Consider the following 25,653-nt stretch of genomic DNA (forward strand, 5'->3'; position numbering starts at 1 on the left):
AGTTGGTGATGCTATTGATGGTGCAATTAAGATAATAACTGTTGTGGTATGTGCTATGATAAATACTAGATTACTAGATCATGCTTGGTGCAATTAAATATGTATGTCCATATTTATATTTCATACTTTAATATCTATGTAGTGATAATAACCCAATGAATATCTAGGTCACCATCGTAGTGGTTGCAGTACCATAGGGGTTCCCATTAGCAGTTACTTTAACGTAAGTTTGCTAATTTTGATTTGCACTTCATAGTTTTAATCATTTTTTTGCTGTCAAAGTGGATGTTTTATCATTGGTTGCATTTTACATTGTGGATAAATTTGTTATTATTCTTATTCTTTGTTATTATCAAATTTTCTCCCTTAATTTTTGTAGTTTCCATATTTTAGCAAAAACTTTTTGTGAATCCCACGTTGGGTCCAATATAGAATCTATAGTTACCTCTTCATCTTGTGGTGTGGATTTGGATTTTGGAACCTATTCAAGACTTTGATTAGTGAAATCTAGTTGTTTGAGTGATGAAAGGGATTAATTCTTCACTATGGATGAGGAAGAAATAAATGTGGCTTAGAAACTGTGATATTTGTTATGAGTACTTTCTATTTCACTATAGGAAACTCAAAAAACAAGAGATTTTAGTTTCCTTTGTTTCAATGTCAAATTCAAAAATTGTAGGCTATGTTCAATGGAAATTTAGAATGAATTCAAGCGATCAGGCTGGCAGAGTTGACCTTTAAATTATTTTAATATAAGACTTATTACCTTCATAATCAAGTAATGTTCTAATGCATACCCTCTGGATTTTTATCTCTACCATTCCATTTCCTTTTATTCCAGTTTGATTATTCTATGGCCTAGAAAGAAAGTACAATATTTTTTTTTTATTGAAAGACTACTAAATCCATTAATCTTAATGCTTGTATATAAGAATGTATATTCAAATAGTCTAATGTGCGTATTAATTTCTAAAGCATAGTTATCGTAGGCATAAATTTCATTCTCACGCTAGAATGACTTTATTAATTATGTGCTTTCCCTTTTTTCTTCCTTACCACAGTGAGACATACTGATATTTCGAACAGGAACCCAACTATTTACACCGTGAGTTGCTAACTTAAGTACTTATCTTTTAAAGGTGTTAGCCTTGTATTGTTCAGCTCTTTCTTGACCATGATTATTTGCTGTCAGGATATCTTGCATGTGCTCATTGTTCAAGCACAAGAGCACTTGTTTTGATTGAACCAGTATCCACAGTCAAAGGTGGAGATAAGCCTCTATCACCACCAAAAATTGAGAGATGTTCAAATTGCTTTGGATTTGGCAAGGTTGGTTATTAGAAGTATTGATTTCATTGTCTGTTACCTTTACACCAATTATATTAAAGAACAGCCATAATCTACATGCCTAAAGCTCAATGTCATTCATTTAAAAAACATTAAAATTGCTAACAGTAATAAGTGCAAAATCATTATGTTAGGATGCCTTTTGCAATAGTAAACATATGTTTAACTATTTTTTCAAGATGTTTGATTTTATGTATGCATTCTGTCTTAAACAAGATTTTAGCTTTAAAATCAACTTTAAGTTTTAAGCCTGCCTCGAGGAGCTTTTGTGTTAAACAAGACGTTAATTATATGAAATTTTTTATTTTTTTAAAAAACACATTCTAAGACGATTATTTGAAAAATCATCTTAGAATGTCAACATTCTAAGACGGTTTTTTTTGAGAAAATCGTCTTAGAATCCTCATTATATTTTATTTTTTATATAAAAAAATGCATTCTAAGATGGTTCTTTGCAAAACCGTCTTAGAATGTCTACATAGTAAGATGGTTTTTTCGAAAAACCGACTTAGAATCCTCCATATATTTTAATTTTTTTTTAAAAAAATTCAATCTAAGATTGTTTTATGAAAAATCGTCTTAGAATGTCTACATACTAACATGGTTTTTTCGAAAAACCATCTTAGAATCCTCAATATATTTTAATTTTTTTTAAAAAAATACATTCTAAGACGGTTATATGAAAAACTGTCTTAGAAAGTGTATCATTCTAAGACGATTTTTAGTTAAGAATCGTCTTAGAATGATATCTTTTTCTAAGACGGTTCTCTATGGAACCCTCGTAGAATGTACACCGATCTAAAAATCTTATAAAGGGATTGAATTTATTTTTTTATATTTGTTTAAATGTTTAATTTTTAATAAATAATAGTTTTTAAAAAAAATATTATTTTTACATATAAAATTAAAAATAATTTTTATATTAAATGATAATAACAACAAACACATAATTAATTTTACACTAGTTATCACGTTAAACTTTACAAAAATATTAAATACAACTAAAGGTCAATTTTATAAATTTGAATATAATCCAACTAGAACCACATAATATTTGGGACTAGACCAAATTTTCTTAACTTGTTGACATAATATACTACATTTAGTCTTCATTATATAAGAAATATGTGATAGTTGAAAATATAATATCACTTTTTTTTATAATGAGAATTTAAAGTAATATTAATCTAAACATTATTTAGAACTAAAATGTAAAACTAAAGAAAAATACAACTAGATTAAGATATATTTTAAGACAAATTAAATGATATTAGTATTAATACAATATCGTTTTAAACAAAATATTTTTTTTATTAAGTCAAGAAGATGTATTATATTAATATATAGTTTAAAATAACTTACTTTTTAAAATAATATATAACATCAATATATGTTAGGATGACCCAAAATATAGTTTGAACTCGTCCTTAAAATGTATGGGGTTTAATTTCTTAGATTCTACCCGTCAAAAGTATATCAACTCAAACCAAGAATTACTATGATCACATTTTATTATGGCTTTCGGGGTATAGTTGGGTGGTTATTTTTGGTTTGTTCCCAAGGTTATAGTGTATTTATAGTCATTTTGTTGGTAACAATAAAAATTAACCACAGAGGAGATAGCGAACCTATAAAATTCTTTTTATTGGATTCATTATTAAAAAGAGATTTTGACTTATTTAAAGTTTAACCAAAAAGTAAGTAAAATCTAATAAAAAATTATTTCTGACTAAAATCAAACTCGAATAATATTCGAATAGTTCAACCGTAACTTTGATACATTAACCACTTATATTTATTTACTTGGTTATATATATATATATATGGTATCCTTATATCCATATTAATATAATCTTTTATCTTTTGCTGATAAAAAATAAAAATAGAACAGGCCGAGTTATGAACACAGTTTAAACCCTGTTGGCTCATTTTCTCAAGATTTATAGTAAAGTTACTTAAGTGACATTTGATTAGATTCAGCTTGATTAAATCATGGGTTACCACCCACTATGTTGGCTCCATTATTAAGAATTATATATATACTAGTCTGTAACCCGTGCATACGCACGAGTCACTTGGTTAATAAAATTACAATCACAGGAGCATAATTGAATATTAAATAAATATATAATTATAATGTTGATGAAATGGAGATTGTTCAGAGAAAATAAACAAAACATAATTACATATATAACAAAATATAATCACATATAAAGCGAAAATTATAGCCACTTCCTTTCTCTTCTGATGACTATTTCCCAAATTCTTTCATGTGGCCGGTAATAGAATGATACCTCGTCTCCGTGATGGAAATTGTTTTCCCTGAGAAACTTGTACCATGGTCGGACGATACTTTTATCTTTAATGCCGCGGTCAAGTGTAACGACGTCCCATTGCAGAGGAGGTGCATTCTTCCTTAAAATTGTCAAGTGATTCTCACATTGTTTCAGATATTTCCTTGCATGTGATGGGATTTCCTGCGGATCATTTATAGAGATTAATAATGTTATTGAAATTCTCATAATAATGCAAGTTAATGTGATTGTATATTACCAGTGGTTGGGGAGCACCCAGTATACATTGGGTAATTTCAGTTCTCCAGGCATGTACACGGGAATGAAGTATTGGTCTACCACATGTCTGTTGATTCAGGGGAGGTGTAAAATGTAGATCAAAGATGGTGTTATCATCACAGGCAAAGAAGTTGATGATAATATACTCGTAAATTTTTAAATCTGCCCTGACGTTTGAGAGTCCATCTGCAAAAAAATATCTGCCTCGGTGTTGTTGGATCCGTATTGGGTAGGTTGCTCCATTGCATTTGAACCGAACTTCGTGTGGGTAATTGGGTGCCCATTGTTCATGGTAAAATAGGGGTATCTCTATGAATGTCTGGATATAAAAAGCAAGAAAATGCATGAAAAGAAATAATATGTCAAAAGAGAAAATGAAAAAAGTTAAAGGAACTAAATGAAAATGATATAAACTTCCACGCGAAATCCACAGTCAAAGCAAAATGCTATATATTTAAAGTAGTAATGTGGTGAATTGAAAAGCATGCAAATGCAATGGAAGCATGGAAGTCAGCAGAAATAGGCAAAAACAGAACACGCAAGGCAGGAAACAGGGAAAAAACAGAACAAAGAGAAATGACATGATCAATAAAAAATCATGCAAATGGAATGTAAGCAATAACCAACAGATGCAAGGGAAGGAAAAAAAGCTTTTTGTATTTTAAACTATAACCTGGTCATTGTGGAAAGCTACTCTGAATTGCATGATTGCAGGTGGTCTCACAATTGGATATCTGATTTGCATGAACAAAAGATTTGCTAATGTCAAAAGTTTAAACCGAAAAAATAATGCATTGGAAGATATAAACTTTGTAAGAGTGGCTCCTTACTCTGGTTGAAGCGGTGGAGGATGAGGTACTCATCTTGGGTTTTTCTGAAGTAAAAGTATGGTGATGTGATGTTAAGATGATGTTTGCAGAGGAACGAGTAATATGGGTTAATAGTTTAGTGCACTTGATTAATTGATTTATCTTTTCGATGACATAAGTGGCGGTAGGTTTATGTTGGAAACGGTGTAAGTGAATAGTTGCTTCTTGAATGTGAAAGGCAGTGATGATATGAAGAGCCTCAAGGTGAATAGTTGTGGAAGTAACCGAACGGTTTTTTTCTGAATGGTTTCAGAAGTGATTGGACTTTAGTGCTGTTTGTGGTGTGCATATAATAGTTGGGCCTTAAATTCATTAATTTTTTCCATGAGGTTTTCGGCTTAATAGATTAATTAATAGATTAACAATGTAAAGTTCACCTAATCATTAAAGTATTTTGCACATTCCCGTGCTTGAAGTAATTGCAGTATCAACTTTGCCATCACCCATATCTTCTCAATTAATGCCCCTGTGAAACTGTTGTGTGTGCAGTTTCTAAAAAATCAGTAAAATGGAGGCACGTTAGAAAATAGAGAAGAATAGGCAAGATAGAGTAAAAAAAACTGAAATTCAAGCTGAAATAAATTAAAACAAAATGAAAAGGATTTTCTGTGAGGACTCTAATTCTCCCAGATAGATCAAGTTCCAAAGGATTGTAGTGCACTAACTACTACTACCGCTACTTAGTCATCCTTATTTATCCTTAGTTTTTTATTTATAATGTGATTTAAAAGATAAGATGTTTAACTGATCTAGCATATTTTGGTATTAATAAAACCACGTGTGTGTGTATATATATATGTATGTATGTATTTTTCTCGATGTGTGTCTGTGTGAAAGTGGTGATATGAATGGAATTGTCATTGTTATTTAAAAAATTATAGATTGGTTGTTGTTATTCTTGGTGGATTCTTAGTATTTAAAATCAATGGAATTGTCTGCAAGAAGTGATCACAAAAGAGTAGCACTGTTTCAGAAAGCATCAGAAAAGAATTTAAATTGATTGTCAATTCTCAATATTTAATATCAATTGAATTGTATTGAAGGTTGTAATAACTCAAATTATATAATGCAGTGATAATATAATATTGAACAATTGATTATTAAAGAATAGAACTGTTTGAAAAAGCATGACAATAGAATTGAATCTGATATTAAACAACTGAAACTTAACTTTTAATGTTTCTGAACACTTCTTTGTATACTACATTGGTGGTGGAATTCATGCTTTTCTACTCATCATCATGAATCAGAATTTTTAATCCTTTTGCTGAGTTGACCCTTGACAATGCAACATATAATTGGCCATGAGTGAATACCGGTGTCGGCAAATAAAGTCCAACCATGGATAGTGATTGTCCCTGTGACTTGTTTATTGTCATTGCATAAGATAGCATAATCGGAAATTGTCTTCTTAATAGTTAAACGGCCAGGGTGATTGTGAAGGAGACATTGACATTCTTGGAATATAAACAGTGAGGCCAATGTTTTTACCTGAGATAATTTCAGTTGCAATTACATGTTTTGCCATCTTTGTTACCACTAATCTAGTACCGTTACATAGACCTTGATTTTGGTCGAGGTTCTTAACAGCATTATAGGACTTCCAATTTTAAGTTTGATAGAATGAGTTGGCAAACCGGATGTTTTCAATGAATTAAGGAATTCAATAGTAATTAATTGGAAATATGAATTCTCACTGGTTTCTGATTTATCAATGGAATCAGAGCTTAGATATTCCATGTGGTCACCTATGATTTGCAAAATTACAATTTCAGTGGTTATATTTTTGTCTAAGCAAGTGACAATTAAATAAGTAATGATATAATTACCTGGAATGAAGGATAGCACGTAATCATTGATTTGTTCTACCGTTTCATTTGTTAAAGCTAGTATTGCCTTCGATTTAAAGAATTCAGGATTATTGTGGTGCTGATCTAAGTCTGGGAATGTTGATTTGACTATAGCACTGATTGAATCATCATATTGAGTAATGAGTAGATGAGCAGGAATTTGAATTGTAGCATAACCATCATTTTCATCATCTATAATTCCATCTCCAATGTCTAGAATCCATTTAGCAAATGTGGCAGTTTCTTGTTCATCAACTGATTCTAGATTGCTGTGTAAGCGCATGTTTTTTGTCAAGGTCAATATTTCACACGAATCCCATAGATAGGATGAATTGATTGCTGCATTTACAATGTTTGAGCGCGTTCCTCTTGGGATGACTGGTAGTATTTGGCAAAAATCTCCACCAAATACTATAACTTTGCCTCCAAATATTTGATTTGACTTTGATTTATCTGTGATAATATCTCTTAAACTTTGATCAAACACTTCAAAATAGAATTTCTGGGCCATTGGTGCTTCATCCCAAATTATTAGGCTTGTCTGGTTCAATAATTCTGCTAATTTGATGCCTTGATGGATATTACATGTTGAGTCTTCAAAAATTGGTATAGGAATTTTAAATCTGGAATATGCAGTTCTGCATCCTGGTAATAATAGAGAGGCTATTCCGCTAGAAGCAACAATAATTACAATTTGATTTTTTGCTCTCAATGAACTTGCTAATGTTCTCCATATGAATGTTTTTCCTGTGCCTCCAAATCCGTATAGAAAAAACATTCCACCTTCATTGTTGCTGACAACTTGGATAATTCTGTGATAAATTATTTTTTGTTCATCTGCATTGATAGGTAAGCTTATGTTATATTGAAATGAAGATTAATTTAGTCATTGATGGAAACAATTAAGTGAGGGTAGATTGCCTGTTATTAATAGAATATTAAAAGCATCAGTATAATTTATAATTTGCAATGACAACTTTTTATAAGATGTTAACTGTCATTAATAGAATTTATAATATATGAAAAGGTATATTGCCTGTCATGGATGGAAAAAGATGTTCAAATTCTGATCTCGTTTCATCATGGTTGTAGTCGAGTTCTGATAATACCAAGTTGTTTTGTAGGTAGGATGTGAGATTGATATCCTGAGGATATGGCATTGTAGGATAGTCTTTTAGTGATCTTTGGTTTATGTGTAATAGTTGTTCAATTTCAATCAATGTCAAATTTCTAAGAGTATCATCATTGATCTGTACTTCTAAGAAAAAAAAAGCAAGTTGTTAGTCAATAAAAAATAAAAATTAAGTTGGTAGTGAATGATTGTGACCATTGTTGTGGAACATAAAAACTGTTACAGCCTACTTAAGTTGATTGTTGATTTAGTATATTGATATGCAATGTCATAAGCTAGCCAATGCCAACATTGATTCCAAACTTCTTCAGGTTTGCTCATGGCACCTGTTAACAGAATTAATACAAATAATTTCCTTAGATAATTAGCTGTGCCCCAGTCTTTGGCCTCTTTGATTGCCTCAACATATTCTCTGTCATCTTGTAGAAAACCCATTGCAAAACATGCTTCTCTATATGTTGGATATTGGATATTCGCAACAGTCCTGATATCCTCAAATGAAGTAGGTCCTTTGCAGCTGCCAAACATCATTGTTAAATAAAACAATTCTCCTGTGGTTGGTGGTACCCATATCAGTCTTCCAATGGTATATCCTTTTTTTCTAGGTTGCCATGATCTGTTTCTTTTATTATATACAAACTTTGACACAAATTGCGAATAAGTTAGATTCTTGGCCTCATCAAAATCTTTATTAGTGTTCATCCAAGCTAGGAATTTGAATCTGAAATAGTTGGTTTCGATAGTACATCATCTATATCATCATGATCTTCATAAATAATGTTGTGTTGATCTGGAAGATGAAAATACAATCTCTCAACAGCAGGCTTCTACCATGGATTGGAAAAGCAAATATTCTCCAAGCAGCTTCACAGGGAGAAATGTATTTGTGATATAGGTTGGTTAGTAAAAATAATAGTGAGATAATAAATTATGCAGGTTAAGATGAAATTACCTGCAATCTAGATATTCTTTAAGTTCATCATTTTGAATATTTACATTTTGAGCTACATTATCGCTATCAGAAAGCATAACAACAGTCACCCTATCATAGCCTTTGTTTATGTATTTAAATAAATATTTGATTGAAGTACTTTGATTACACCATTCAATATTTATATGAGCCCGATATTTTTTCAGTAATTTTGGATTGTAAGGTACTACATATCTGTTATCAATGATAACATCATTCTTTGAAATTGAATGACCATTGTTTCTTCTACGATAGACTGGATAACCGTTTGAATCCAAAAGAGTCTGAGGCTGAAATTGTTTAGGATAAAAACGACTGCATTTGCCTTCTTTCATACATGGAGAGTTGGGTTGTAAATTCGCATGGGCCATGTATCATATGGTTCTCCACCAATCTGTAGAGTTCTGGGTCATCTTGATGGGAAGGTATTTCAGCTGATATTATCTTATCAATGTCAGTTGAAGATGAATATTTATTGTCTGGATGTAGAAATAGTAATAAATGCACGTGAGGGAGTCCTCGCTTTTGAAACTCTATAGTATGCATATCTGTGATCCACAAAAGATAAAGTTACGATGGTAAGTATAATTCTGTATTTCATATCTGTAAAAGTGTTGGTTAAATTGTAATATTTTAGCTATTAATATCTAGTTATAGAACAAAGAAAAATCTCCAAATGACCAACTAATATTTGTATTTAATTTAAGTATAAAAATATGATAAACTAAACTCTATAAAATGCATATTGTGATTCACAAAAGATAATGTTATGATGGTAAGTATAATTCTGTATTTCATATTGTAAAAGGTTGGTTAAATTGTAATATTTTAGCCATTAATATCTGCATTATACAACAAAAAAAATGGCCAAACGACCAAGTTATATTTGTATTTAAGTATAAAAATGATGGTCAACTTACATGCAACCACTTTTCCCAGTAATTGACCCTTTGTTAAGTCTGACAGCATGTGTTCATATTTTAATCTGAAAATTCGTGATACAATATCTGCCTGTCTATCGTTTGAGATTCAAAGGTGAAAGTAATCTACGAATTTCAGGCCAATTTGGATTACAGGTTAGAGTAATAAAAAGATTTGGAAAACCAACATGACTGCATATTGCATACCATCAAAGTAAAGTTGATTCATATAACGTGGGCTCCCAACAAACATTGAGGGTAAGATGACTCTTTTTCCCTTGGTTAAGCCTTTAGCTGTTCCAGTATCCAATGAAGTTTGTAAGCTAGAATACTTATCAACTCTAAGCTTCTTTTGGTTGTTTCTGATATAGCTAAGTCTTTCAGATTCCACCATGGTATAACCTTCAACAATGAATTGTTGAAATAATTTTCGAGAATGCAATAAAGTTTGTGCTTCATTTGACCTGGACTGAAGTCTATAAGCAAACCACTCTCTCATTGTCAAACGGTTTGCTTTCTTTTTTTGCTGGATGAAGTAAACGATGAAGTATGTCAGCTCTATATCCGTCTTCTCCATAAGAAAAGTAGAGGATACTGTAGTGGTAGATAGCTAGGATGAAGTCATGGATTCTTTGTAATTCTCCATTTTGAGTTTCAACAATAATATCTCTTTTTGAGCCTGGATGAAAATCGCCAACAATAAGGCAGCAATTTCGGAACATTAGGCATATTATATACACGGCCATCTTTTCCCCGAGCAGCTATGAGTTGCAATTTGATATTATTGGCTTGATCACCTACCAATCTATCTCTGGCCATTCTAAAACTTTTAGCATGAGAATTGTGTTGATCGAGCATGTGACTTAAAGTTGAAACAATATGATTCTGAATTCCGGAATATTGACTGAAAAAACAATATTTAAAAATATCATAACTGCACAAACTATTGTAAGTGAATGAATAATTTTCTCACTGATAGAAATAAAAGAACTTCTACCTCATGACATTAATTCTATTTTGCACTTCATTTTCTGTGTCAAAGATATATAGCTGTGCTAATTTGGGTTTTTTCCCAGGCATTGGAAATAGACTGCCTATTCTATGGCATGGTTGCCCTGTATTCTGATTGTAGGTGGTCCTCTTGAATTATTAATTGTTTTATCTAGCTTAATTCCAGCAGAAGTAAAGGCAAACATCATGTTGTATGCTCGCAAGTTATGTTGATAATTTTTACTATCAATTGTATCATCATGAAATAAAAGTTGTTGGAGATATTGGGGTGGATTTTGTAATAATGGCAATTCAACTTTGTCATCTCCACAACATAAACTGAACCTTGGATTCTGACAATTCTTATTTTTTGATATTCTTTCATCATACCACATTTGTGCATTACAATATCTACATTGGATGAGTTGATCACCAAGATCAGAATATCCTAAAATTGTTCAATATCATAGTACAATATCATGATAGAATTTTGAATATTAATTTAAGAGCATGTACGGTAGCATCTGAAACTGGAAATCAGAATTATAGTCATTACCTTCAGTGTTGATTACAGACTGATTAGTTGGAGATTGACAATCCTCGAAGGGAGTCATAAAATTAGAGCCTGAACCTGCATAAATTAGAAATACATATAATAGCAATATTTGAAACATAGCAAAAAAGAGCACGAAACATTTTTTTTAGTACCTTGTGTGGATTCAGAATTTTCACTTTCTGATGAATCAGAAACAATCACTAAAAAATAGAGAGGAAACAAAAGAAATGTGAATAAGGCAGCTAAGTAAATTATTTCTTGTAGAACATGTTATATGAGATGTCTCACTATTATATTCTGAAGTGCAATTAACTTTGGTTGTGAAGATGACTGAGCATGACCATGTCGCTTCTGCTACATAATACGTTTTCTGTTGGTCCTCGCTTTTGCAGAATTGATCTCTTTGCATGTTGATAGTTCTGCATGTTGAAAATGACTAAAGGCAGAATTGAGTGAATTATAAACTAAACAATAGATTTATGTTGAAACGAAGAACCAAACGCTTATTTTAAATCTACAGAAACTACAATAAAATTAGAAGATGGAATAAATCGGAGATGAGACATTTCATTGGTTATGGATTATAGACTGACTATTAGTGGTGACATAAATTAGAAATACATATAATAGCAATGTTTGAACCATAGCAAAAAAGAGCATGAAGCATTTTTTTCCAGTACCTTGTGTGGATTCAGAATCTTCACTTTTTGATGAATCAGACACAATCACTAAAAAATAGAGAAAAAACAAAAGAAAATGTGATTAAGGCAGCTAAGTAAATTGATTTCTTGCAGAACATGTTATATGAGATGTCTCACTATTATATTCTGAAGTGCAGTTAACTATTGGTTGTGAAGATGACTGAGCATGATCATGTCGCTTCTGCTGCATAATACGTTTTCTGTTGATCCTGGCTTTTGCCAGAATCAGATCTCTTTGCATGTTGATAGTTCTGCATGTTGAAAATGACTAAAGGCAGAATTGGGTGAATTATAAACTAAACAACAGATTTATGTTGAAACGAAGAACCAAACGCTTATTTTAAATCTGCAAAAACTACAATAAAATTAGAAGATGGAATAAATTGGAGATGGGGGACTTCATTGGTTATGGATTATAGGCTGACTATTAATGGTGGAATTTCCTGGATTAGATATGTTTGCATGTTGCCAATTCTATATATTGAAAAAGGGTAATGATAGAATTGCCTGAATTGTAAGGCAAAGAGATGAGACCAAAGGTAGATGACATAGCAAAACTATGATGCAACATCAACAGCTAGCAAAATTGGTAATATAGAAATCATGACACTTGGTTTTGGCAAAAATTGGGTTTTGGGACTGTTGCTAAGCTTGCAATGAAAAATATTGTCTATTTAGGACTCTGGTGGCAATCTAAACACACAAACCAAGGCCATGATGGAAAATAGGTAAGGTAGAAATGATCATAGTTATTGGCGGAAATATTGACTTCTGTAACTGCTACTAAGCTTGCAATGGAAGACATTGTATATATGTTGATAAATTTTCCATTCACTAACACAAATTTGTTTAATTTGTACGCTCAAATCTATTAGCTCATGTGTTCAATTTGAAATATGAAATTTCTATTTTACATCTTTTATTTGGCATTATGTAACCTTGTCCAGCACATCACAAATTTTTCTTTGATTTCTCTTCGCCATAGATTAGACCTGTTTTATATAGTTCTACTTTGCTGTAGTTAAAATCAAGATTAAAGTTGCGTAAGCCATCAATGAAGTTAAAAATTGCAACTGAAATATCGAACACATGATTTTAGCAAAGCAGTGATAGCTACAAAATTGGAGTGATAACATTCATGGCAAACACATTCCAAATAAGGAAATATGATGTCAAGATAGAAACTTTGATTAATTTAAAGAGCACCTCGATTGATAAGGAAAACTGAAACTAAAAATTTAACACAATCCTCTGCATGCTATTTTTTTCTTAATCTGGTTTTTTTCCAGTTATTTTCACGCAATTCAGATGGGAATGGAATTCATTAAGCAGTTAATCAAGAAACAGATTAAAAACGTGAGAATATCGAGTAGCAACATCATCGCCAACGTAGCTATAAATTTTCCTCCTTGGTTGTTTCTTAATATTTGATGTTATTTGAACACCAATTTATCTCCTTCACTGTTTTTTTTATTTAGGCTAACTCCGCCATTAATTTGTTAGAACCATATAGACCATCAAAGGTATGATAAACAACAATTCAATTGTATCGAGGACAAGCAAACAAAGAATACTGGGAAAATCAATTGTTTTCAATGCCATATTTAATATAAGAAAACTTGCAATACTACAGTAGGAACACAATATGGACAAATCTCAATTTAGAACGTCTAAAAGCATGAATAAAAAAAAAACGATTTTCAAATGTGCAAATGCAGTGATAACAAAAATTACATAATTGTCTGTTCTATATGCCAATATTTTAATAGCAGCGTGAAAACACAACAATAAGAATCTGGAATCAGCTAAATTAGCTCTTATGAGAATGTCTTGTTAATTTGTTAGACGATAGTTGGGCTGGCGAAATTTGAGAGCTCCCTAACTCTTCATCGGCTTCATCAGATGACATCCGCTTTTTGGGTGTTAAAGGCAATCCCGCAACCGGATCATGGTCAACTGTGACAGACAGAGATTGTTGCATAAAGCATAAACTGGTAAATAAAAAAAAAATATAAGATATCAATGTTCATGACAGCAACATTAACTCACACATTCAGCATGCGTAGCATCATTGCAATCAACATTGGAAGGATCTATTTTGGAACATGCCTGCACCATATATAAGTTGATGATAGTCAAACTCATGAATCATATCATCATGACAACAACGACTAAAATAGATATCAGAAAAGAACACCTCACTATCAGGCAGCATCTCGAGAACAACATTGATCAAATCCAGGTCTTTTGAGTATCTAAGTACAACTGCATTTTTGAATTTTGATTGAATCCTGACCTTAAAAGCAAACACATGACCCAACAGTTTGTCAAGTGCTTAAGGGGAAGCATTCAAATCAAGATCACCATCCTGCCAGAAACAACACAAATTCACCAGCTGCCAGTTACAACTCGAAGAACAAAATATAATACATAAAATGAGAAGCAGCATATGATAAAGCATGAACATACTTCAATCTTGACCCTATTCACATCATCAGCTGTTTCACCAATCAATTTAGTACATTCACGGTCCCAGAGCAAAAATTTGCTACTCTCATTGTTTTGGGTAACCATGACTTCAACTCTATACCTACCAATTTAGATGCCAGTCAAAAACAAAATACTGAATAAAACATGTTAATGGACTAAAACTCCAATTACCTCAGAACAGGCTGATCATTATCCTTGCCACATCCACATGTGAATGGTCCTGTTTGGATGTCAGTTTTCCTATGACATTGAGCACAGACTGGATAACACCATGAATGGTTATCCATGACTATTTTGCTAATAGTCCCCACCGTAACTCAAACAACGTCCTTTTAAAAAACCATAACAATCAAATTGCCAACAATAAAATTCCATTGTTAGACACATTAGCTATAATATATGAATGCGAACAAATCTAGCCAAATTTGACTTCCAACTACAATGAATATAAAATAAACACAGATAGCAGGTCCACCTCAGAAATGACATTGATTTCTAAAATAGTTTTGGCTTCAGCCTTTAAAACAAACGAATCCTTTGATGATAGCTAACTTCCCCCTGAAACTTATGAGCTTGCTTGATCGCCAGGTAGCAAAACTCGACTCACCTCAACACCTAAATCTAAAAGCCTAAGCCAATCGAATAAATAGAATAAAGCAACAGAAAACAGTCAAGACGATTGTCACACGAATTTAACAACCACAGAGCAAAGATGATAAGCAAAATACCTCTCTTTAAATTCCTGAATTTCCAATATAGGATCATTAATCAATAGTTTTGACGCCTTGAAGGAATTGCTCACTGAAGCTGGATAACTTCCTGTAAATGCCAACAACAACAACAACAAAACTCAGCTATTGAGTATCCAAATCAGCAAATAAAATATCATACTTACCCTGTGCATCTTTTATTCTGGCATGTGTCAATATAATAACCATCGACCCATCATCCCCAGGTTCATTCAAATAGGATAGGAACTGAGTACAGTAATTCTCCCAAAGTGTGCAAGACAAAATTTCACCACTACAGTAAAGAAACAACATTACGTCCATCACCTCATAAGGATAAGATAGACATAAGCACAATGCAAAATGAAAAATAAAATTCTCGACAATATAAACTCTAAATAACCAAATATACACAGGAGATAGCAAAAACTATGATTAACCATAACCTCAAATCCTTCATTCTAAAAACAACCCTGGTATTTTTCGATGAAACATGCCGAAAGACCACCTGATCAACGACCCCAATAATATCTTAAACCACCAGAAATGAAAATAGGTCATCGAAAAAAACCCAAAGAAGTTATGATCAAAATGAAAGCACAAATTGTGACTGTACTCACCAACCAATAGGCCAGACACAAAATTGCCAGCAACAACATTTGCAAATTCAACAAATCTAAATTCCTTAAAAGGCAGTTCATGCAAATCAGCTTCTCTAACAACTGTCACTCCAATAAAAAATAACTTGTACTCATGTTCGCACACTCTAAATTGGCCATCATTCTTAACAACTTTGAAATTATGCATAACATAAGTGCAATTCTCTTTCAAATCAGCTTTCCAAGACTTGAGGTGGTCCGATTTACAAATAGCATGAATTTGATCACCCTGAAATATGCAAACTATATAATCAATAAATGACATGAACAACAATCCAACAATCAAATAGAGAGCACAAAATATACCTCATAATCAACAAAAACCATTTCCGCTTGCTCAGACTTGTTAGGAGTCCCAACGAACCAAAGATCGGTGATCCTAACAACAAGCTTAAGCGTTTCTTTTGATCCATCAATAGACCAAATCTTGTCATGAATCCTCGCCATAAAATTACATAGACCTGCCAATTCTAAATGAAAAATGTAATAAATCCAATGCTAACAAAAAATAGAATAGCAACACACACTCAAATGACACATGCAATAACATTTCAATGAATAACAAAATAACATAAAAACAATGATACTATTCGTTGAACTACTAAGCCAATACATGCAACAACCTGAACCAAAAAAGAAAAGCCAAATTAGCAAATAGCAGAGAAGCAGAAACAAAAATTATATCTCTGAACAAATAATATTGCAACCATCAACAAACAAATAGAAAGGCCGAAAACAAACACAAAAAAGTTCAGCTTTTGGAAAACAGAATACCAACCCATCCTTAAACCACACATGCAATAAGATTTCCATCAATGCCAACATACCACAAAAAGTATTACACTATCAATCAAGCCAACGAACAATAACAGACAAATGGAAGCCAACAAAAAGAAAACTAAGAATTTGTAAATAATAAAAAACAGAATAGAACACGTGCCAGAGCAACATAAACATGCAGAAACCAAAATCACCAAACAACAAAAACCTGACAAAATCACACATGCACAACACACAAACAATAATATGGTTAATAAAAAAACACACAAGCACAACAGACGAACAATAATATGATTAACCAAAAACCATGTAAATACAATCCAACCATCGAAGCCAGTGATAAGAGACAAAAAACAAAAAAGCCAACTCAGCAAAAAAGCAAAAAAAAAAACAGAACCAAACAATTATAGCTCTAAAGGAATAATACGATCAATCCAAAACCATGTAAATGCAATCCAAAGAACAACTGACAAATGCAGGCCAATGAAAAGAAAAGCAAGAATTTGTGAACAATAAAGAATAGAACAGAACACGTGCTAGAAGAACATAAACATGCACTCGAACCTTCAACCACAAAAGAACGGAAATCACGAACTGGAAACCACAGCCTCACGCCAAAATCCTAAACAACAGAACTATATTGAAGATGGAAGCCAACTAAAAACAAATGAAAAAAGTGAAACAAATGCAATCAGCAACTTGGAACTTGCTAGTGAAAGAAGTAAAAAATGCTACAAAGAAGCCACGTACACCACCAACCACCAAAACTGCAAACGACAATCTAATCACTCAACAACACACCAAGCTACGTGGCTTAAAACCATAATCATAGAACCATAAAATAACACATGGCAGCAAGGTGGCAGAAAACCAACCCAACCTTGAAGGGCATAAATGACCAAAAAACAAAAAACTTGGACAGGTGTCAAGCTCTCAGCTATGGGTATTTTGACCAAAAAACCAAAATTTTGGACAGTTGTCAAGCTCTCAACCATGGGTATTTCAGTATTTTCCACATACTTCAATTTTAGTATATAGATATTGATTTACCTGTCATTTAGTGTATGTGTGTAAAAATCACAAGTCAATGGCACGTATCTTTGCATTCCTGATTCTCCACACAAAATATTATGACTACAACAATAAATCGTGTTCTAGCGAGATTGGTAACTATCCGAACTAATAATTGTGAAAGGGAAAGGTTAAGAGAATTAATATTTTGTTTTAATTTATTTATCCAAAAATATTATTGTAATTTAATTTATATTTTTTATAAAAAAATAATTTCACTTTCCTCTGTCCTCTCTCAACTCTCACACGATGCCATCACTTCTAACTGCACATTCATTTCCACCACCCAGATGCATCTATATTCATATTTGAATCAATATTTCATATTTTGTGAGTTTATCTTTAATTATATTGTTGTGGGCTTATATGGATCTTTTCCTTACTTATATGATACTAAATTTTTTTATTTCTAGCCGATGTGGGACTTTACACCTCACATTGTTGCTTTAGGCGGTTTATTCCACCAATCTCCCCCTCAAGTGTGAATCAATACATATGATAGTCTTCCCCTCAAGCAGAAGTCACTTTCATTCCATGAGCATCCAATGGTGATCCTTAGAACTTAATTATGGCTATCCAGGCCCGCCTAGTCATTGCTACCAACATACTCTAGTACCTTTCGATACAAGGGATTCTCATGTTCATGGATCCATCATCGTCATCTTAAAAGTGAGAAGTGATAAAAATAAAATGAAAGATTTAAAAAATGGTGAGTTGCACAACACAGTTTTTACACAAAAATGAAAATAAAATAAATGATATAAAATAGATTTAATTATCAATTTAGTCCTCATATTCAAAAACATTTCAATTAGGTCTTTCAATTGTTAAAAATACATCAATTGAGTTATTTTTATCCAATTGAGTTTGACGGTGTTAAATTATATATTACAACAATTTAAATAATGAATAATGCTGGTTAAAATCGTCATTGTATTATTATGCATGAAAGTGTGAATCAATACATATGATAGTCTTCCCCTCAAGCAGAAGTCACTTTCATTCCATGAGCATCCAATGGTGATCCTTAGAACTTAATTATGGCTATCCAGGCCCGCCTAGTCATTGCTACCAACATACTCTAGTACCTTTCGATACAAGGGATTCTCATGTTCATGGATCCATCATCGTCATCTTAAAAGTGAGAAGTGATAAAAATAAAATGAAAGATTTAAAAAATGGTGAGTTGCACAACACAGTTTTTACACAAAAATGAAAATAAAATAAATGATATAAAATAGATTTAATTATCAATTTAGTCCTCATATTCAAAAACATTTCAATTAGGTCTTTCAATTGTTAAAAATACATCAATTGAGTTATTTTTATCCAATTGAGTTTGACGGTGTTAAATTATATATTACAACAATTTAAATAATGAATAATGCTGGTTAAAATCGTCATTGTATTATTATGCATGAAAGGTCGATGGTCATAGGCTGGAAAGGTCGTCGGAGTTACAACAATGGAGTTGGTGTTGTTTGTGAGGCTTACGCATGAATAATGAAAGAAATATGAGGATGCACTAAATAGGACGAAGCCGCCCCCATGGAAATAAACAATGAAAGGGAGTGGTCGAGAAGGGTGGGAGGTGTTTCTTGATTGGTTGATGATTACGCCTTCAATAAGGACCGGAAGGGTGGAATCGAGTGAGGGTGATGTGGGTGGGTCATCATGTTCGCAAAGGGGTTGTCGGCTCAATTTTCAAAATAATAATAAATATAATGACGATTTTTAACTACCACTATTCATAATTTAAATCATCATAATTCATAATTTAACAATGTTGACCTCAATTGAACAAAAATGATTCAATTGATGCATTTTAAATAATTGAAGGACCTAATTGGAACATTTTAGAATTTAGGGACCAAAATTGACGCATTCTAAATAATTTAGAAACCGAACTAATAGTTAAGCATATAAAATAAGCTTTTAAAATAGAGAGAAAAAACCTCCATGTGCTCCTCGTGTACTTGTTTCCATTTGACGGTTACATGTGTACTATGTACATATATAATCAATTATGTTAAGACATAATTGATTACATATGCATGTATAACCAATTATGTTATATGTTAACATATAACATAATTTTATAACATAATCAACTATGTTATATTTTTTTTTATTACCCTGATATTTGTACAAAGTATTTATTGGCTTTGTCAATGACTAATCTTTGTTAGAGAATTTAGTTACCTTTGATGGGATCTCTCCTCTAAACCACATTTTTTCATCCACAAAACTAGAACCGAAAATCTTTCTTTAGGAGACCAAACCCAATAAATAATAATAGAGTTGTCAAATTTGGTTAAGCCTGATGGCTTATCGGGCTATGATGTAAAAAATTTAGCCTAAAGAAAATCAATCCAATTTGGCCCAACCTAATGGACCAGGCCGAGCTTATGCCTATTTGTCCCAAGATCATTTTTTTTTATTTTTTATTCTTTCCTTATAAAATTAGTGTAAATTTAAGCAAAATAAAAATAAATAGTAAGCCAATTTGGCCTAACCTAACTAGCCAAATGAGTTAGGTTAGGCCACAAAAAACATGACCTATAAGAGATTCGGGTTAGACCAGGCTGATCCACTTGACAATTCTAAATAATAATAGTAAAAAATAAGGATAATAGTAATAGTAAAATAATTATGATAAATAATAATAATAAAATAGATAATGAAAATTATGTTAATCTTTCTTACCTTTCTAGTCATTTTAATTCAAATATTTCATTTATTTTGCACTCTCCTTCATCTAAATCAAGCAACCTCTATTTAAAGAAATATTTAGTGAGTTTTTTTAAATTTTGATAAAATTTTAATGTGAATTTTTTATCTGTAGAATCAAAGACAAGTATAAAGGTGTTTACAACAACTCACACACCTTATTTGAATAACTGAGCTAGATCCCTTTGATTTTAAAATTATGAATTAAAAATATTTGAAAAGGCATTTAAAAGTAAAATAATGTTGTCAACTAAAATTATATACATAATTCTTTTGAAAATATACATAATTTATTTAAAAGAGTTTAAATTTCAAAAATTAAGAATCACATGTGACATATTTTAAAAGAGAATGGTGGTGGTGGCAGCAGTGCCGATGGTGCTGGTAGTGGTGGCAACCAGTGGGTGTGGTGGTAGTGACAATGGTATTGGTTGTAGTGGTGATGGTGATAATGGTGGTGGTGTTGGTAGCTGTGCAAATAGTGGTGATGGTGTCGGTGGCAGCGGAAAGGATCATTGTCAAATGTAGGAAGTGCGTATTTTTTTTAAAACTAAAAATTAAATGTACAAAACTTTTTTTTGTTGGTTTTGAAAATGAATATAAATGTGTTTTTAGAATAAGTTAAAAATCATTTCAACTCTATTTTTATCGAACACATTTTGTCTTAAAAATATATTTAAAAATTAAAAACCAAAATATGCAACCACCATAAATGGGCCCTAAATTACTTTTAAGAAAATGTACTAAAGTTTTTTGGTCTACCCATGGTTATCAAACTCTAGAGTTAATTCGTAGACTCTTACGAGTTTAAGAGTCTACTTGGTCCACACGGGTTAAATCACAAGCAAACCTGTTTTTTGGTAGACTTGTAGTGGACTCAAACCAAACTCATGCAAACTCGCGAGTCTAGGACGAGTCACACGAGTTTACTTGGAAAAAAAGGGGCCTTTACGACGTTGTTTGGTGCAGCCTAAAAAAAATTGAAACTCGTTTAGGGAATTAGGATAGCCATTTCTCGATCCTTTTTGCTTCTTCATTTGTTCCCTCTCTATCTCCCAATTTCTCCTTGTTCTTCAATCCCTAAAATGACCCTGAAACATCATGATTCATGACGAGTTCAAGATGCGAGACGCGAGTTTGGTGGTTCGATTGTGAAGGTTGAGCGTGAGATGCGAGTTCGATGGTTTACCTCAGGTTTGAAGGCTCAAGCCCGAGATGCGAGTTCTCCAATCACGACGAGCCCAAGACACAAGTTCTCCAATCACCTCTAGATCGGTTGTAACTTGTAATCGTGTAAGCACAAAAAGTCCCAATCCTCTGTTTTGGAATTTTGGTTGGTTATGTAATTTTGTTTACTCACATAGTTACATGAGTAATAGAATTGAGAGAAATATGTTAATGTAAATGGAGGGTCCTGAATCCTGATGGAGGCTTGTGTGGAGCGAGAACGGGCTAGTGTTTCCCAAAATCATTTATAGGAGGCTGTGATATTATCATGGTTACCATTGATTTATTTCCCGTCTTATTGTCATTTTTCTTATCTTTATTGTAACATTATAGGTAGGGATTATATTTCCAGTCTTGCCTCATGGCCAAATTTGTAGGCAATCTTTTAAATCACAAGTTTTGGATCAGTATTCAGAAGTACTATAACATTGAAAGGCATAATCGACATGATTGACATACGTTTTATTGTTTTGCACTGAGAATCAATTTGATAGAATGAACTTGATGAGCTTTCCATTTGAATGAATGCATGAAAGACCAAAAAAGCATCGCCCTGTGATTAATTTGTTTAATTTTGTTACTAGTTATAACTTATGACACACCTTATTTTTCCTAATTAAGATTCACCTTTGGATAATTTGAGATATAATACCTTTGTTGCATGATTTGTGTAGCGGGTTAATTTGTTCTATTCTGACAATGATCAACATAGGTTTATCATATATCTTTAGGCAGTACATGTACATCGATTTTTTCTTTTGTGGAATGAACCGAAAAATGAATATTTTTTAATATGCAGGATGGGAAAGGTTGACATAGTAGGAATGCAAAAGCTTTGATCAAATTTAGATTTTAATATTTTAGATTATGTACATTTTATTATAGCTTGAGACAAATATGTCAATATCTTTGTTCATGACTTGGATTAGGTATAGTAAAACGAATGATATTTATAGGTATTTTTTATTTATGAAATAGACTCTTATCATTTTACTAATCGAGTTTAGGAAACTGTTATGCGTCTAAGTAAAAATTCAATTTTGATAATCTTGGGTCTACCAAGGATTCAAATCCGAAAACTTTAGTTAAAAAAGAACAATTTGACACCAATTAATCCACGTGATATATGTACTAGAGTTTAATATTGAATAATTCAGAAACCCAGCATATGCCTTTAAATCTCCTGAATAAGCGGAATATATTCCTCAATATTATTCGGTAAGACACCTATTAGTTGCAGTTATGGAATTAAACTATATATTAGTCATACTTCTGTACCTAAACCAAATGCACTTCTTTGATAATATAAAGAAAAGCTTACCAGTTGATTAGAAAATTAAAAATGAAAACTTTATAAGAGAATGTTTATGTATGCTAACAAACACGAATTTGTTTATGGAGTAAAAAAACAAAACACGTATTTCTTCAATAATCTACAATATCCTCACATGCATCATGTTCACTTTAAAATATTTAAGACCAAAAAGCTTATACCTAGCAGATTCCAAATTCCGGTATTGTCAAACAGCTTATGCAAATGCACTAACTACTTAAATTGTCCATATCCTCAAATGAAATGATATTCTTTGTGCTTTTTAACCCAATGAAATGATTCGAATTCGAAGAGCATATATTGTTGTCTGTTGTGAGGCCTGGCGTTTCTGTCTGACCTTACATGGGGACTGGATTATAACATAATTAAGTCTTCTCGAAACTTACAATGAATGGATGTGTACTATCACCGATTCACCGTGTTTGGTTTGGAAAATGTCATTTTTTTTTTATAATCTACTATCAATAACATAATATATTATTACTAAAATAATGACATTTAGTTAATATATTTATTATAAAATAATACTTTATCAATAATATAATAAATTAAACTATTTATAGTTATGATAGATAATATAAATATCACTCAAGAGAGTCAAACTTACTTAAAATATAAATGGTAAAATTAGTATTTAATATAATTGTATACTAAAAACTTAATTATATTTATTTTTACTCAGAAATTATTTTTAATTATGATAGAGAACACAAATATCATCAGAGTAAAACCTGCTCAAAATATAAACAACAAAGTTGTTTTAAGCATTTAACAAAATTACATACCAAAAACTTTATGATATCTATTTTTATTTTGAAATGCTATAAAATTATTTTTACATAAATGTATTATTAGTTTATTAAAACTAATTTATCAAAATATTTTTTTTTAAAAAATTTAAATTACATACTCAATATATCATAAATTAAATAAGTTTTAATTATATATTTTTATGATAGAGATCACAATTATCATTCACATAAAACAATTTTACTCTATGTCATTATAGGTGAACCATTACAGGAAAAGAACTTATTCTGCTAGTATTTAACATGGTTGTATATAAAAAATCAACAATATTTGTTTTTAATTTAAAATCCTATAAAATTATTTTTACCTAGAAATCATATAAATAAATTTAAATATGTTCATAAATGAATATTTGTGTTTTTTAATATTTATATTTTAGGGTTTAAATTTTTATCCAAAAATTAATTTAAATCTAAATTATTCAATATATTTATTACAAAGTAGTTTGTTATTACAAATTAATTTTATAATATTTACTCAAAAATATCACAAATTAAATTATTTTTTAAGATAGATATCACAAATATTATTTAGGAGAGTCCCACCGACACCATTATGTACAAACCATTATAGATAACAAAGCTCTTTGAGTATTTAACATAAATTTATATCAAAGACTCAACAATATATATTTTTTAAATTTGAAATCCTATAAAATCATTTTTACTTAGGAACCGTATACAATTATTTCATAAATTAATATTTTGTTGAATAATATTTATATCATGTGATTGAAAATTTTATGCTAAAAAATAATTTAAATCTAATTATTTAATATATTTATTATAAATTAATATTTTGCCTCTATATTTAATAACTCCATTATTAAAAAAATAATTAATATTTATATAATAAGGTTAAATATCATTTTTACATAATTATATAATAAATATATTAAAATCAATTTATTAAATATATTATTATTAAAAAATATTACATACATAATAATATGATAAATTAAATTAATTTTAATTTTTTATGTTAGAAATCACAAATATCATTCATGAGGATGGAGATGAGAATCTAACTACTTGTCATGTATCTATTGTATGATATTTTATTTAAATGCATGTATTCAGCTACTATATTTACTACAAATTATATTATATTTTAACTATATTTTTAATAATTTCATACAAATTAATCTTATCAGTTAATATTTATAGAACCATCTTGATTTTTTTTTACACAAATACATCATTATGTTTTTAAATTTTTTTATTTATTGCATAAATAATCTTCAATTAGGTATGACTAATAATTCCAAATTGTCTTGATGACAAAAATTACCTGCTTTGGCGAAGTAATGATACATGCATTACATGATTTTTTAAACGAGAATGAGAATGAGTATCTAACTATTTATCTCATACTTATTATATAATATTTTTTTAAAATGCATGTATTGTTAGCTAATATATTTATTATAGATTATTTTTATGACTCTTTCTTTAATAATTTTATACAAAATAATCTTATTGGTTAATATTTATATAACCATATTGGATTATTTTTACATAACTACATAATTATGTTTTTAAAATTATTTCTTTATTGCAGAAATAATCTTCAACTTGGCATGACAAATAACTCCAAATTGTCTCGACTTTGACAAAAATTATTTGCTTTGACTAGGTACTAATACAAGTTGTTGGAATTTTAACAAATCATATAAAATACCAAATGAGCACCAAAACACATTATGTCATATTATCAAGAGAATGATTTAAGGAATATTTGAATCCATAGAGCTTGATCAAACAAAGACAATGGAATAAGAACAATCACGAACAATTGATTTTACGATCTTCCTCAACCAAATTCTTATATTTTATTTCTTTCAAAAATATTTTTTTAACCTTCTAGAAAAAATATAAAGATAAGAAATGTGTTATTGTAATTATTCAAAAACATATA

At 30.9% G+C, this 25,653-nt stretch overlaps 1 protein-coding gene and 1 long non-coding RNA gene across 3 annotated transcripts; both read right to left on the reverse strand.

The window, feature by feature from the left end:
• Positions 1-13,666: 13,666 nt before the first annotated feature.
• Positions 13,667-14,270, reverse strand: LOC113002408 (uncharacterized). The gene is made up of 3 exons (XR_003267941.2): positions 14,106-14,270; positions 13,958-14,017; positions 13,667-13,864 (listed from the first exon to the last, which is right to left on the reverse strand). It is a non-coding gene; the product is annotated as an uncharacterized lncRNA (long non-coding RNA).
• A 613-nt stretch (positions 14,271-14,883) lies between these two features.
• LOC102669020 (uncharacterized) lies at positions 14,884-17,663 on the reverse strand. 2 transcript variants are annotated; one of them, XR_005892673.1, is made up of 3 exons: positions 16,092-17,663; positions 15,127-16,014; positions 14,884-15,027 (listed from the first exon to the last, which is right to left on the reverse strand). XR_005892673.1 is itself a non-coding variant. In XM_041018469.1 (2 exons), the coding sequence occupies exons 1-2, from the start codon at positions 16,230-16,232 to the stop codon at positions 15,583-15,585; spliced, it is 573 nt and encodes a 190-aa protein (XP_040874403.1). In that variant the 5' UTR covers positions 16,233-17,663; the 3' UTR covers positions 15,062-15,582. The 2 variants fall into 2 exon arrangements, 1 of the variants encoding a protein (XP_040874403.1); XM_041018469.1 differs by lacking the exon at positions 14,884-15,027 and having other exon boundaries at positions 15,062-16,014.
• Between the last annotated feature and the right edge of the window lie 7,990 nt (positions 17,664-25,653).

Source organism: Glycine max, chromosome 8 (genome assembly GCF_000004515.6).
Source record: "Glycine max cultivar Williams 82 chromosome 8, Glycine_max_v4.0, whole genome shotgun sequence".
Taxonomy (NCBI): Eukaryota; Viridiplantae; Streptophyta; class Magnoliopsida; order Fabales; family Fabaceae; genus Glycine; species Glycine max.